Genomic DNA, 13317 nt, shown 5'->3' with positions numbered 1-13317 from the left:
GGCTCATTGCAGTGAGTCCTCTGCTCCCCAGCAGTGGGCTTACCTGGCCTGGGCAGCCCCCAGGAGAAGCACTGACTGTGCGGTGTGAGAGGCTTGCCGAGGACTTGCTGCCTAGCGGATCCTCCCCTGCTGGTTTTGGAGGTGCAGGGCCCTGGGGCAAGGTGCGGAGGGGCCAGAGAGATCCCTGGTGACAGCTAGCTCGTGCATGGGGACCTCGGTCCTCCTGCAGGCCGCTGACCTGTGCCCGTAGCAGGAGCAAGGTTGGAAGTAGACCCCAGGCCCCTCAGCCCCCGAGCTTGAGCTGTGGTTCTGGGAAAAGCAGCCCTGCTGAGCTGCAGTCTGACCCAGGTCAGGGATGGAAATGGTGTTCTCAGGTATGATTTGCCGTGCACTGGTGCCAGTGATGACACAGGGCCCACATGTCTCTGACCCAGCCTGGCAACTCACCCCGCTCTGGTGCTGTAACTGAGACCATCTCTGAGGAAGTATTGTGAGCCCTCTCTGCGTGCGGCAGAGCAGCGCAGAAGCAGGTTACGCAGGTGTCCTCACTGGGACTGGGCTGCCTCTTGAGGCTCTCCTGAAATGGGCTTTGGAAACTGGCAGCAAGTGAGATCTGGGGTGCCCTCACTGGCATCTCTGCGTGTCTGGAGGTCTCTGGATATCTGCGCCCAGACTGCTGGAGTTCCCTCAGGCTTCCAGGTGCAGTGAAGGAGAGAGGTGGGTTTGAGGCTTCCACATCAGCCTCCCCATTCCCGGCTTCATTTGGAGACCTGCTGAGCTCCCAATAGGTGGGCTGGCCCACACTACCAGCCTAGCCCAGCCTGTTTAGCTGCCGCGCCTGGCCATAGGCCTGCAGAGGAGGAGCTGGGCAGATCTGGGGTGCCCTCACCGGCCTCTCTGCGTGTCTGGAGGACTCTGGATATCTGCACCCAGACTGCTGGAGTTCCCTCAGGCTTCCAGGTGCAGTGAAGGGGAGAGGTGGGTTTGAGGCTTCCACATCAGCCTCCCCATTCCGGCTTCACTTGGAGACCTGCTGAGCTCCCGATAGGTGGGCTGGCCCACACTACCAGCCTAGCCCAGCCTGTTTAGCTGCCGCGCCTGGCCATTGGTCTGCAGAGGAGGAGCTGGGCAGATTTGGGGTGCCTGCATCGGCCTCTCCATGTGTCTGGAGGACTGTGGATATCTCTGCAACCAGGGAGGGTCCACAGGTTCCTGAAGGACTGCGGCCTGTGGTGAGTACCCTAACCCGGCTGCGATTGAAGAACTGTGGAGCTTCCAAGGGGCAGGTGGGCGCACAGTGTCCCTGAGGCCCAGCTTGTCTGGAACTGCGGAGTTCTGAGCAGGCAGAGGAGGGCCACTGGTTCTGTAGGCCTAATGGCTTGGGGTAGCGCGGCGCCAGAGTCTCAGTAGCTCCAAACATAGAAGGGGATTTTCAACAGATCCTGAGGAAGCTTTCAAATAACACTTGAAACACAGAAATATAGGAAAATGACAAAACGAAAGACCAAATTACAACCTCAAACCTCCAGCCCATCTCAAGAAACCCTAGGAGCGATGTATATAGAAGAAAATATATCCCATCCACCTCATATATCGGACACAATAGCCACTGAAATTGACAAGCAACTCCAGGAAGCTTTAAAGAAATTCAAACTCGAAATAATATCCCAGATAAAAGAAGAAATGATAAAAGAAATGAAAGAGATTCTAAATATATCTAAAGAAAACACAGATAAAAAATTGGAGGAACTAAACAAAAAGATAGAATCCCTAGACAAGCAATATAAGAAACAAACAGAATACATAATGCAGATGCACAGAGATATACAGGAAATAAAAAACTCCACTGAAAGTTGTAAAAACCGCCTTAATGAAAGTGAAGATAGAATTTCAGACCTTGAAGACAGGATTGCAGCTAGTGAACAGGAAAGGAAAGATCTTTTGAAAATAACAAGGAACCAGGAAACAACAATTCAACAACTGCAAGACGATGCAAAGAAGAATAACATAAGAATGATAGGGATTAATGAAAGAGAGGGAGACAACATGAAGGATGTCAGGAGGATATTTAGAGAAGTAATAGCTGAAAATTTCCCAAGCATGAGATCAGAAACTGACACCAGGATCAGTGAAGCATATAGAACTCCAAACAGTCATAACCAAAATAAAACTACACCCAGACATATAATAATCACCATCCCAGAAATCCAACACAAGAATAGATTATTAAAAGCTGTCAGAGAGAAAAGACAAATCACTTATAAAGGAAAACCTATCAGAATCACAGCAGACTTCTCAGCACAAACGATAAAGTCAAGAAGAGCATGGAGTGAAGTATTCCAGATCCTAAAGCAAAATGATTTCCAACCAAGACTGATATATCCTGCAAAACTATCATTCAAAATAGATGGTACAATACGATACTTCCATGACAAAGAACAGCTGAAGAACTTCATGAACACCAAACCAACCCTGCAAAAAATATTGAAAGACAGTTTAGATACACAAAGGAAAAAAGCACTAAGCAAAGCAAATAATTAAACAGAACAGAAAGATAAAGATGCAACAGCAGAGAGATAACATTCCTACAATTAACCAACATTTACCAGTAATAACCATTAATGTAAATGGTCTCAATGCACCAATCAAAAGAAACAGACTAGCAGAATGGATCAAGAAACAAAATCCAACCATATGCTGTTTACAGGAAACCCATCTAACCCAGAAAGATACTCACAGACTGAAAGTCAAAGGATGGAAAACAATTCTTCATGCAGCAGGAATCCAAAAAAAGGCAGGAGTAGCCATTCTGTTTGCAGACAACGTGAACTTTAAACCAACAATGACCATAAAGGACAAAGAAGGTCACTACATACTCGTAAGGGGAAAACTCCAAGAGGAAGAGATAACTATCTTAAATATATACGCACCAAACTCCAGAGCACCCAGTTATATAAAACAATTATTAACAGAAATGAAAACTCAAATTATCAGTAACACAATTGTAACAGGAGACCTTAATACACCACTGACACCAAGGGACAGATCAACCAGACAGAAAATGAGCAAAGAAATAACAGAACTGAATCACACCTGTGAACAAATGGGTTTGATAGACATATACAGAATGTTCCACCCAACAACATCAGAATACACATTCTTCTCAGCAGTACATGGATCATTTTCTAAAATAGACCATATATTAGCTCACAGAACATATTTAAGCAAATGCAAAAGAGTTGAAATCATCCCTTGCATATTATCGGATCATAGCGCTCTGAAATTAGAAATTAATGACAAAGGATACTGCAAAAATTCCGTAAACACATGGAAACTAAATAACACACTCTTGAGTAATCAGTGGGTCACAGAAGAAATTAAAGAAGAAATTAAACAATACCTAAAAGAAAATGAAAATGCAGATACAACTTACCGGAATCTGTGGGATGCAATGAAAGCCGTTCTGAGAGGAAAATTTATTGCACTGAGTTCCCACATCAGGAAAACAGAACGAATACAAATAAATAACTTGATGCTACACCTCAAACAGCTAGAAAAAGAAGAGCAAGTCAAGCCCAAAGCCAAAAGAAGAGAGGAAATTATAAAAATTAGAGCAGAAATCAATGCAATAGAGACTAAGAAAACAATCCAAAGAATCAACGAATCAAAGAGTTGGTTCTTGAAAGAATAAATAAAATCGATAAGCCCCTAGCCAACCTTATTAAAAAAAGAAAAGAAAGCTCAAATTCATGCAATAAGAAATGAAAAAGGAGAAATCACTACAGACCCAATAGAAATACAGAGGATCATCAACACCTATTTCGAAAACCTCTACTCTCAAAAGTTTGATAACACAGAAGAAATAGACAGATTCTTAGAAGCATATGAAGTACCAAAGCTAGATCAAGAGGATATAAAACTGTTGAATAACCCAATCTCTGCTAATGAAATTGAGAATGTAATTGGGTCCTTGCCCACCAAGAAGAGCCCAGGCCCAGATGGATTCACTGCAGAATTCTACAAGAAATATAAAGAAGACCTAATGCCGACACTCCTCAATCTATTCAATGAAATTGAAAGGGAAGCAATCCTTCCTAAGTCATTCCTGGAAGCAAATATTACTCTAGTACCAAAACCTGAGAAAGACCCAACTATAAAAGAGAACTATAGACCGATCTCCCTAATGAACACAGATGCAAAAATCCTCAATAAAATATTGGCAAATAGGATCCAGCAAATCATCAAGAAGATTATACACCATGACCAAGTGGGATTCATCCCAGGAATGCAAGGATGGTTCAACATACGCAAATCAATAAATGTAATCCACCATATCAATAAAGCCAAAAATAAGAATCACATGATCATCTCTATAGATGCAGAAAAAGCCTTCGACAAGGTCCAACACTTATTCATGATAAGAACTTTACAGAAAATTGGAATAAATGGTCTTTACCTCAATATAATAAAGGCCATTTATGACAAACCAACAGCCAGCATCATACTAAATGGCCAAAAATTGAAAGCCTTTACTTTAAAATCGGGTACAAGACAAGGATGTCCTTTATTACCACTCCTATTTAATATAGTACTGGAAGTACTAGCCAGAGCAATTAGGCAAGAAAGAGAAATAAAAGGGGTAAAGATAGGAAAAGAAGAAGTTAAATTATCATTGTTTGCAGATGACATGATACTCTACATAGAAGACCCCCTAAACTCCATTGAAATACTCTTAGATACAATAAATAAATTCAGTAATGTGGCTGGATACAAAATCAATACTCAGAAATCAATAGCATTCCTATACACAAACAACAAAATTACAGAGAGGGAAATAAGAGAAACTGGACTATTCACATTAGCAAGCAAAAAAATGAAATATTTAGGAATTACTCTTACGAAAGAAGTGAAAGACTTATACAGTGAAAATTATAATACACTGAAAAAGGAAATTGAAGATGATCTCAGAAAATGGAAAGACATCCCTTGCTCATGGATAGGAAGAACAAACATTGTGAAAATGGCCATTCTCCCAAAACTGTTATACAGATTCAATGCAATCCCAATAGAAATACCATCAACATACCTTATAGATGTAGAGAAATCACTCCTAAATTTCATCTGGAACCAGAAGAGACCTAGAATCGCAAAGGCAATTCTAAGCAGCAAAGACAAAGCAGGAGGCATCACAATCCCTGACTTGAAGTTATACTACAAAGCAACAGTAGTAAAATCAACATGGTATTGGAATCAAAACAGAGCTGAAGATCAGTGGAATAGATTAGAAGATACAACCACAACTACGAACACACTCAACCACCTTATTTTTGATAAAGGAGCCAAGCAGGTTCACTGGAAGAACGACAGTCTCTTTAATAAATGGTGCTGGAAAAACTGGCTCTCCATTTGGCGAAAACTAAAGCTAGACCCATGTCTATCACCATGTACTAAATTAAAATCTAAATGGGTCAAAGATCTGAATATTAAAACAGAAACACTAAATCTATTGGAAGACAAAATAGGTAGAAACCTTGGAGACATAGGAGTAGGTAAAGAATTCATGAACAGGACTCAAACCGCACGGGAAATACTTCCCAGAATCAATAACTGGGACCACTTCTTATTAAAAAGTTTCTGCATGTCAAAAGAAATCTCCAGCATAGTGAAAAGAAAACCCACAAACTGGGAAAAGATTTTAGTGAACTCTCTCTCAGACAAGGGCCTCTTGTCTAAAACATATAAAGAATTAAAGAAACTCAGACCTCCAAAATTCAAAGATCCAATCCAAAAATGGGCATCTGAGATGAATATGCAATTCTCAGATGAAGAAATGCAAATGGCAAATAAATACATGAAAAAATGCTCATCATCATTGGTCATTAGAGAAATGCAAATTAAAACCACACTGAGATAGCATCTCACTCCTGAAAGAATGGCCAGGATCAAGAAAACCGACAACAAATGCTGGAGAGGCTGTGGGGAAAAAGGAACTCTCCTGCACTGCTGGTGGGAGTGTAGACTGGTACAGCCTTTGTGGAGATCTGTCTGGAGATTTCTCAAAAAGTTGGGACTGGAAATCCCATTTATTCCAGCTATTCCACTTCTAGGCATATTCCCAGAAGAACTGAAAGCATCATACCACAGTGATATATGTGCACCTATGTTTATAGCAGCACAATTTGTAATCGCCAGATCTTGGAAACAACCCAAGTGCCCATCAACTGAGGAATGGATAAAAAAAGTTGTGGTATTTCTATACAATGGAGTATTATTCAGCTATAAAGAAGGATCACATTGAGATATTTATCAATAAATGGGCGCAGCTTGAGACCATACTCATTAGTGAAATAAATCAATCTCGCATGTGTGAATACCGAATAGTTTCCCTAATGTAAATAATGATTCAAATATATAAAAATATGTGGTAATCATGATTCCCCATTAGGTGGCCTTGAAGCCTTATAAAGTTTTCACTCATTAATTAGAAAGGCTTTATTCTGGGCTTCTTGATATGAAAATATTTGAAGCTAGAGTATATGAAGTTTTATCCAAATATTTCAAGGAAAAAGACACTATCGTAACTACTATTAAGTCAGGTTATAAGGTGGTGAAGTACTAGGTTGTTGAAACAGTCATGCTGTGACCTCTATTGTTATATTGTTATGTCCTGTTTTATCTCAATCTCCCCCTTATTGTTTAAAAAAAATTATTTAGTCATTTCTTATGTTTGTCTTAATTAAAGAAAAAATTCAAAAAAATTAGGATATATAAATAGTAACTCTTTTCGATTTCCTATTAACTTGTTTTGAAGTCCTGTAGTACTCCCACGATCTTGTTTTGACTGATTAGACTCTGTTCCATTCTATATGATAGTATCAAGTTTGAAGACATAGGCAACTATTTTGAAGACAATAAGATTCACTAAGATACTCATTCTGGTTTGACTATTGTCTTCTTTGGAAGTCCTGTAATGTTTACAATGCCTAAGTTTTATTGGTCTTGTTCTCTACTGTTTTGTCCAACTTTATAATATCTAATAAGATAGACAATTCTTTTTAAGGAAACAAGGGACAACGTTGATAACCATTGTTGATAAACTTGTACTCTGTTCTACACCATGTGCTATGTCTATCCTTGGTATTAACTGACAGCTTTGTTTTGCCATATTTGACTGTATTCTCCCCCCCCCCCCAAAGAAAGTAATAAGCACTAAGGAGTAATAAAATCCAAGATGTGTAAATTTTGTTGTAAAAAAGAGAGGGGAAAAAAAAAAGAAAAAGAGCTCTAACGGATATAACAGCAAGTGTGTTTGGGGGTGTTAAATAGCTGACTTTATCAATGTTTTTGGAACATTGAACACAGCTGTTTGCAGTCTCCCTGTTTGAATGTCCACCTTGTGTTCTTTGATACTGTGATTTGAAGAACTATTTTCAAGAAGATAGTGTGTAATCTACTAGCAGGTGATTTCTTACTGTTATGTTTTTTTGTTTTGTTTTGTTTTGTTTTGTTTTGTTTTTGTAGTTCTGTATTGCGTGTACCCTTAAGCCGCTTTGGTTTGTTTTGTGTTTTTCTCTTTTTCCTCTTAAATTAAAAAAAAAAAAAAAAAAAAAAAAGAAAAGAAACTGGCAGCAAGTGCCCCAACCCCTCAGAGAGGCAGCAGGTAGGGCCACATGTGCATAGGTGACCAGCCTGGGATGAGGTCGCCTCCAGGGCCCCAGCCTTTGTTTTGCTTATGGCTTCCGCAGATAAATCTTAGGCTGGCCAGGCGTGGTGGCACATGCTTGTAATCACATCACTTGGGAGGCTGAGGCAGGAGAATCGCTCTGAATTCAAGGCCAGCCAGGACTACAGAGTAAGTTCAAGGTCAGCCTAGACTGCATTGTAAAACTGTTTCTCAAAGACAAAAATAAATAAACTCAGGTAAATAATTATAGTTTATTTAAATACATGTTTAAGTAACATAAAGGTATATGACACTAGGTATATTTTTTCAGATACTACTTTGGATTATCAAACATCAATATGTTTTCTAAAAACTGAAGGGCAACATTTACTTTAGATACCAGAGGGAGTTAAAGTGACCAACTAATGTACCCTAAATACTCTTGTAAGTTTATTTTAAAATTTCAAATTGAAACTGTATTAGATGCACGAATCCCACTGACCCTTCTGGTACAAAACTCTGTGAGGAAGGTTCTTTAACCACCTTCGATCCATTTTCAGTTGCATTGTGAAGAAGGAAACAGCTGTCCGGCTGAGTGGTCCTAGGGGCCATGTGTGGGCAGCACAGCCTCACCAGTGTCTGGCACACACAGAAATACAACTAGAAGTATCTTTGTAGTCTAAATCTTGGGATAATTTTCGGAAGCTCTTTGCTCTTGGTGTGAAAGTGTTCGGTGGCCCCTTCACTCCTGTCTTTCAGGCTGCCCTCACACCATGAGCTGGGATGCAGTGTTACCAAGTTCCTTTGGTGGAGTGGCAGTGGCGATTTTCACCAAGGTGACTGTGGTCAGGTCCCCATCTCTGGGGCGGAAGGCAGTGTCTGTCACCACCTCAGGAGGGAGCAGAGGCTGCTGAGCTTTGGATATGAGAAGTGTCAGGCATGGCTGGCTCCAAGGACATCACAGGGAAGGGCAGTGGTGGGTGGAGCAGTGGCTGCAGGGCAGCTCCCCAGAGGCCTGGGACTGCCTGCACCCATGCCCCCTCCTAACACCTGACCAGTGGGGCTCACCTGCTGGGGGGACCTGTGGCCTAGCCCTGTCTTCTCATCCAGTGGGACCTGATTGTCACCAGTACAATGTTCAGTGCAGTAGAGCTGTGGCCTGTAATACCCGCACCACCTCCTCCTGGCTGTGTGGTGTAGGGCTGCTGTTCCCGAGCCTGGGGATGAGTGGCCCAGGCTCCTCCCATGTCCAGTTGGAACCAGAGGCCCAATTAGTCACCTGACCTCAGGCCCTCAATGGTCAGAGCTCTGTGATGAGGGACTCTGCCTGGACCGTGGTGGTGGTAAGGGGACACTGGAGGATGGACACTGCTTTTTAATAGCCTCAGGTGAGGCCACATGGAGAGACCCATTGTCACGTCTCGGCAGCCTCTGAAACTTACTAGGAACAGTAAAGGACACTCTGCAGCCCCCCTCAGCATCCGTGGAGCAGCCCTGTTCAGGGCACCCTGGCAAGGGTTATTTGTAATTTGAAAATGCTGATTAGTGCTCAGTGAGGTCACTTCTTCATGTGCTCACTGCTTGCTTCCCACAGTGTTGAGAGATCGAGTTGCACAAGATTTGCAACCACCTAGTCCTGCGCATGCTTTGGACCAAAAGTTAGTTTGTAGGCCGTAGAAAACAGCAGAGGCTGTTTTTAAAGCTAAGATTGTTTTACTTAGCTTGAGTTCGCTTTTTATTTGGCTGTTATGCCCAAAGTTACATTAGTCAATTAAGAGAACAAAAGTTGTCACATGTGGTTGTATCTGGAAGAACACAGGGGCCTGGGCCATACATTTTAGGGTGTGGGAGATTCTACTGGCCCAGCAGTGAGCACTCTGGCCCATGAGAGAGGGGTCAGGTCCTTGCAGGAACCCTGGGCCGCTGGTGCCTGGCCCCTCTCTCTGGGACTTCTGAGAGTACAGGCCAGAAAGGGTTTGCAAGACCACACCAGGAGAAGACAGGCCACCTCCCAAGAAGCTGGGGAGCCGACCTGTCCTCCCCAGCACGGTGCTAGGGATCTGGAAGGATGCACTGAAACTCAGCATCTGTTGTCAAAGTCTTTTCCCTGTAGCATGGGGTTGGGTAAGTAATACGTTTGCTGTGTTTGTTACAACTGTATCATTAGTTTATTTTAATTATGGTTAATTTTTAATCAGTGAGGATCATGCTTTAGGGCCCAGTGGAGTGCTGCATTGCACAGATGGATCCCATGATGGTTCAGCCAGGCCAGTCCGCATTCTCATCACCATGGTCCTGGTGTCATCTCCTGGTGAGGAGAACATTCCAGGCTTCACTCGAGGAGTTTTGGCGTATCCAGGACATTGCTGGCTGTAGCAGCCTGCTGAGTGGTACAGGAACTGTCTCCTCCCATGTGGCAGAACTTCGTACCCTCTGACTGCTGCTACCTTTCCCCTGTCCTGTTCCGGTCACCTCCTCCTCTGCCTGAGTTTGACACTTCCAGATCCCATGTAGAGGATCACACACTCTTCATTTGTGAGGGTCACTTCATTTAGAGCACCGCTGTGTGGATTCACCCTGCTATTGTAACTGACAGCGTGACTTTCCGTGTCCTGTGTGTCTGCCAAAGGCCATGTAGGTTGACTGAACCGTGCTGCAGCGAAGAGTAGCACGTTTAGTTCTTTTGGACGCTAAGGTGACCAAGTGCTTGGTCTATTCTTCGGTACTTGTCAGCCTCGAGTTCCCTTAACACCGTCTGTAAGCGCTGTGACTGTTCGGGGCCTGGGAGTTGCGCAGGTGTTGGTTTCTTCAGCTGTGTGTGGTCACAGAGCAGCTCCCACGAGGCCATGTGACAACCCTGCATGTGGGGGTGACATCTGAGGTTGATTTCCACAGGGAGACACAGGCACTGGGGTCTTCTGAACTGAGCAGGGGTGCGCTACCACAGCTCAGCCACTGCCTGTTTTTTCCACAGATACGAATTTTGCAGGTCCAGGCCTGCCCATTTCAGTTAGGGCTGCTTTGGGGGTGATGGCAGAGTTGAATGGCGGCCGTGGAGGACTGTGGAATGTCAGACAGCTCCTGTCCATCCTGTTTCTAGAAAAAGTCTGCTGAGGCTTGGGCAGAAGTATTTAGAGGTTCAGGGATTGTTCTTACTAAAAAAACGAAGATTGACTTTTGAATGGTTTTGATTTTATCAAAGCTATTTTCCCTTAAACTGCATAAAATAGTATTCTGTTATAACCTATGACAATTTATAACTATATTTGATGAGAAAAGAATGCCTAGAATGTCCTGGGAGATGGGAGATTGGTATCTTATTTTTTAAAAATTAAAGTCATTAAAATTTATTGGAGATGAATTCATTAATGCTGAGAAGACAGCTAATGAGGCGTATATAAAAAATTACTTTGTCGCATGTGTGTAATTTAGCTGTGGTGAGGGCTGGCTTCATTATGTCAGCTAGCTTTACCTTTTTTTGATAGTCTTTATAATAACTGTGAATTTTAATTAATTTGCACATTAGAAATACCAGTCTACTTGATACTTCATTTGGTGATGATCAGTAAGGCAAAGCGAGCAGTGGCTCTTGAAAAAGCCTCATATTTCTTGTTAATAGCTGTGGCTCAGTGTATTAAAAACAAGTATTTAATCCTGCTATTTCTGAGCCCAGAGTTTCAGCAGTTAAGCATGGGGGTGTCGTGAGCTATATCAGGGCACTGATTCAAATATATGTTTTCTCTAATAAGTGGTTGTTTTGTTTTTTTTTTTTTTTTGACAGACTTGTGGAAGAGAGCAAACTGATCCCACTGGTCTTTGAAGTGATCCTGGTAAGATGAAAAGCGTACTTGGGCCTGTGCCAGTGGGGTGTTGACACTCAAGGCTCTGCCCAGATGGTGTGGTCAGCTGCAGCCTGGGCTTCACCCCAAGGGCCAAGGCTCTTGCTTGTGTCCTGAGTGCCTTGCCCCTCAGCTTTCTGCCCTGTGAGATGTGTGCTGGGTGGTACCCTGCCCTTCCACGCATCTCAGCTGAGTTAAGCAGCCTATATTTCTTAACTTGACAAAAGTGCTTCCCTGAAGGCAGCAGGCTTCCCTCAGGAGTGCGTCCCTGGCACCAGGCAGCTAAGGGGTTGCTCCTTAGAACTGGGCTGGGCAGCTGTCCTGCTCTCCTCTCCCACTCAGGGAAGCTGTCCTAAGTGAGGGCCGTCCACAGTGGCGCCTGTGTGTGGGGAATAAAGTGGGGTGCAGAACTGGCTCTCATCTTCCCACTGAGTCCTGTCTGGGCCTGAGAGTTGCATTGGAAGCTGAGTCTGTGCTGGCTAAGGAGCGCCCTGCCATGGAAGGCTCTTCTGTTCCCTTTTCCCAGGAACTGAAGTGCCATAGCTCAGTGACAGCGTGAGACACAAAGCAAGGATGTGTCCTCATCCATCTAGCCTTCTTTGGTCATCAGGGATATCAGTTGTGACCATCCAGTGGAAAAGGAGCTTTTCTTAAGCACCTGGTGATAGCAGTCTGCAGACTGTTTGTATCCTGCTGTGGAAAGCTGTCTTTTCTCAGCGTGTGGAAAGCCGTCTTTCTCACCACAGGCTCTCTCTCCCTTGCAGGACAGCGAGCTGAGCTGCCTGGTGTGGTTGTATGCCGTATGTGTGGGTGATCTCCAAGGAGCTGACTTCTCACAGTTTTGAGGGCTAACCGCCAGCAGTTGGGGTCAGCTATGGGAGAGGTGGGGGCAGCTGCTGCTCCTCCTGGCAAGAGGAAGGGTGAGCAGGCTCTGGTCCCTCAAAGACCTCACCCCTGTACTGAGCTCAGCTGCAGCTGGGTTTGGAGGGGACGCAGAGTGCGTGCAGAACACAATGCTGAGGTACCACACGGCAGGGAGCCTGGGGGCAGAGCCTGGACTGGAGCTTGAGGAGCGCTCTGCTGAGTTTCCAGGCAGGATCTGGAGAGGCAGCAGAGAGAGAGGAAAATGCAGCGACCAGGAGCGGGAGTGGGGGTGCTTAGGAACTGTGCGCTTCTTGCTGTCGTGTTGTGGAGTTGGTTTTGCTTTGAGGGATGGAGGTAGCCAATGTCACAGACTGTGGAGGGGCCACGTGAGTTGGTCTGTGAAAGGAAACTGTGTGTGACGCGCGTGCAGTGTGACGCATGTGCAAGGGCCTCGATGTGAGGTGTAGTCCCTCCTGTCCCTGAGGTCTGGGTGCATCTGCTCGCCTCCCTTTGGGGACTGACCGCAGAGGCCTACAGCTTCTGGCTGTCCTCCCGAGGCTGGAAGCCACTGCACAGAGCATCTCTTTGTGCAGGCTGCACAATTGTCTTGGTAGTTCCAGCACTGAGTGAGTGCGTGTCTGTCACCTGATGACGGCTGCCCGACGACCATGCTGCCGCGTTGGGTCAGCGGCCAAGTGGAGTTGAACCAGGCCTGGGCCCTGTGGTCTGGTGCATCCAGGCTGGGGCTTTTGTCCTGACCTGCGCAGCACCATGCTCAGGGGTTCTGCTGGGTGTTATTTTAAAAAGAGATCCTGCTGCAACAGCAAAGGGTGGACGCAATTGAGTCCCTGCCTCTTGGGGGCACTTATGTCCTCGAGGAGCTTCTTAAAGGTCTGTTGTATTTTTGTCTGTCTTAAGTTAGATATTCTGAGGTTTTTTTCCTCCACATAA

The 13317-nt window shown here is 44.3% G+C and overlaps 1 protein-coding gene across 8 annotated transcripts in view; it reads left to right on the top strand.

Annotated features, from left to right (window-relative positions):
- The window catches only part of Ulk4 (unc-51 like kinase 4), a 330250-nt gene that overhangs the window by 160458 nt on the left and 156475 nt on the right, over positions 1-13317 (top strand). For 7 of the 8 annotated variants that reach the window (XM_063260957.1, XM_013160183.3, XM_063260958.1 and 4 more), the window contains exon 31: positions 11445-11493. The exons of the other annotated variant lie outside the window; for it this stretch is intronic. In XM_063260957.1, coding sequence (XP_063117027.1) covers positions 11445-11493 — 49 coding nt within the window. The remainder of the gene's footprint in view (positions 1-11444; positions 11494-13317) is intronic. 8 annotated transcript variants of the gene reach the window in all.

The sequence above is a fragment of the Cavia porcellus genome, unplaced genomic scaffold (assembly GCF_034190915.1).
Source record: "Cavia porcellus strain 051 isolate PalLab524CR breed Dunkin Hartley unplaced genomic scaffold, mCavPor4.1 scaffold_14, whole genome shotgun sequence".
NCBI lineage: Eukaryota > Metazoa > Chordata > Mammalia > Rodentia > Caviidae > Cavia > Cavia porcellus.
Note: the sequence above shows the minus strand (reverse complement) of the source record. Positions and strands in the feature narration are given on the sequence as shown.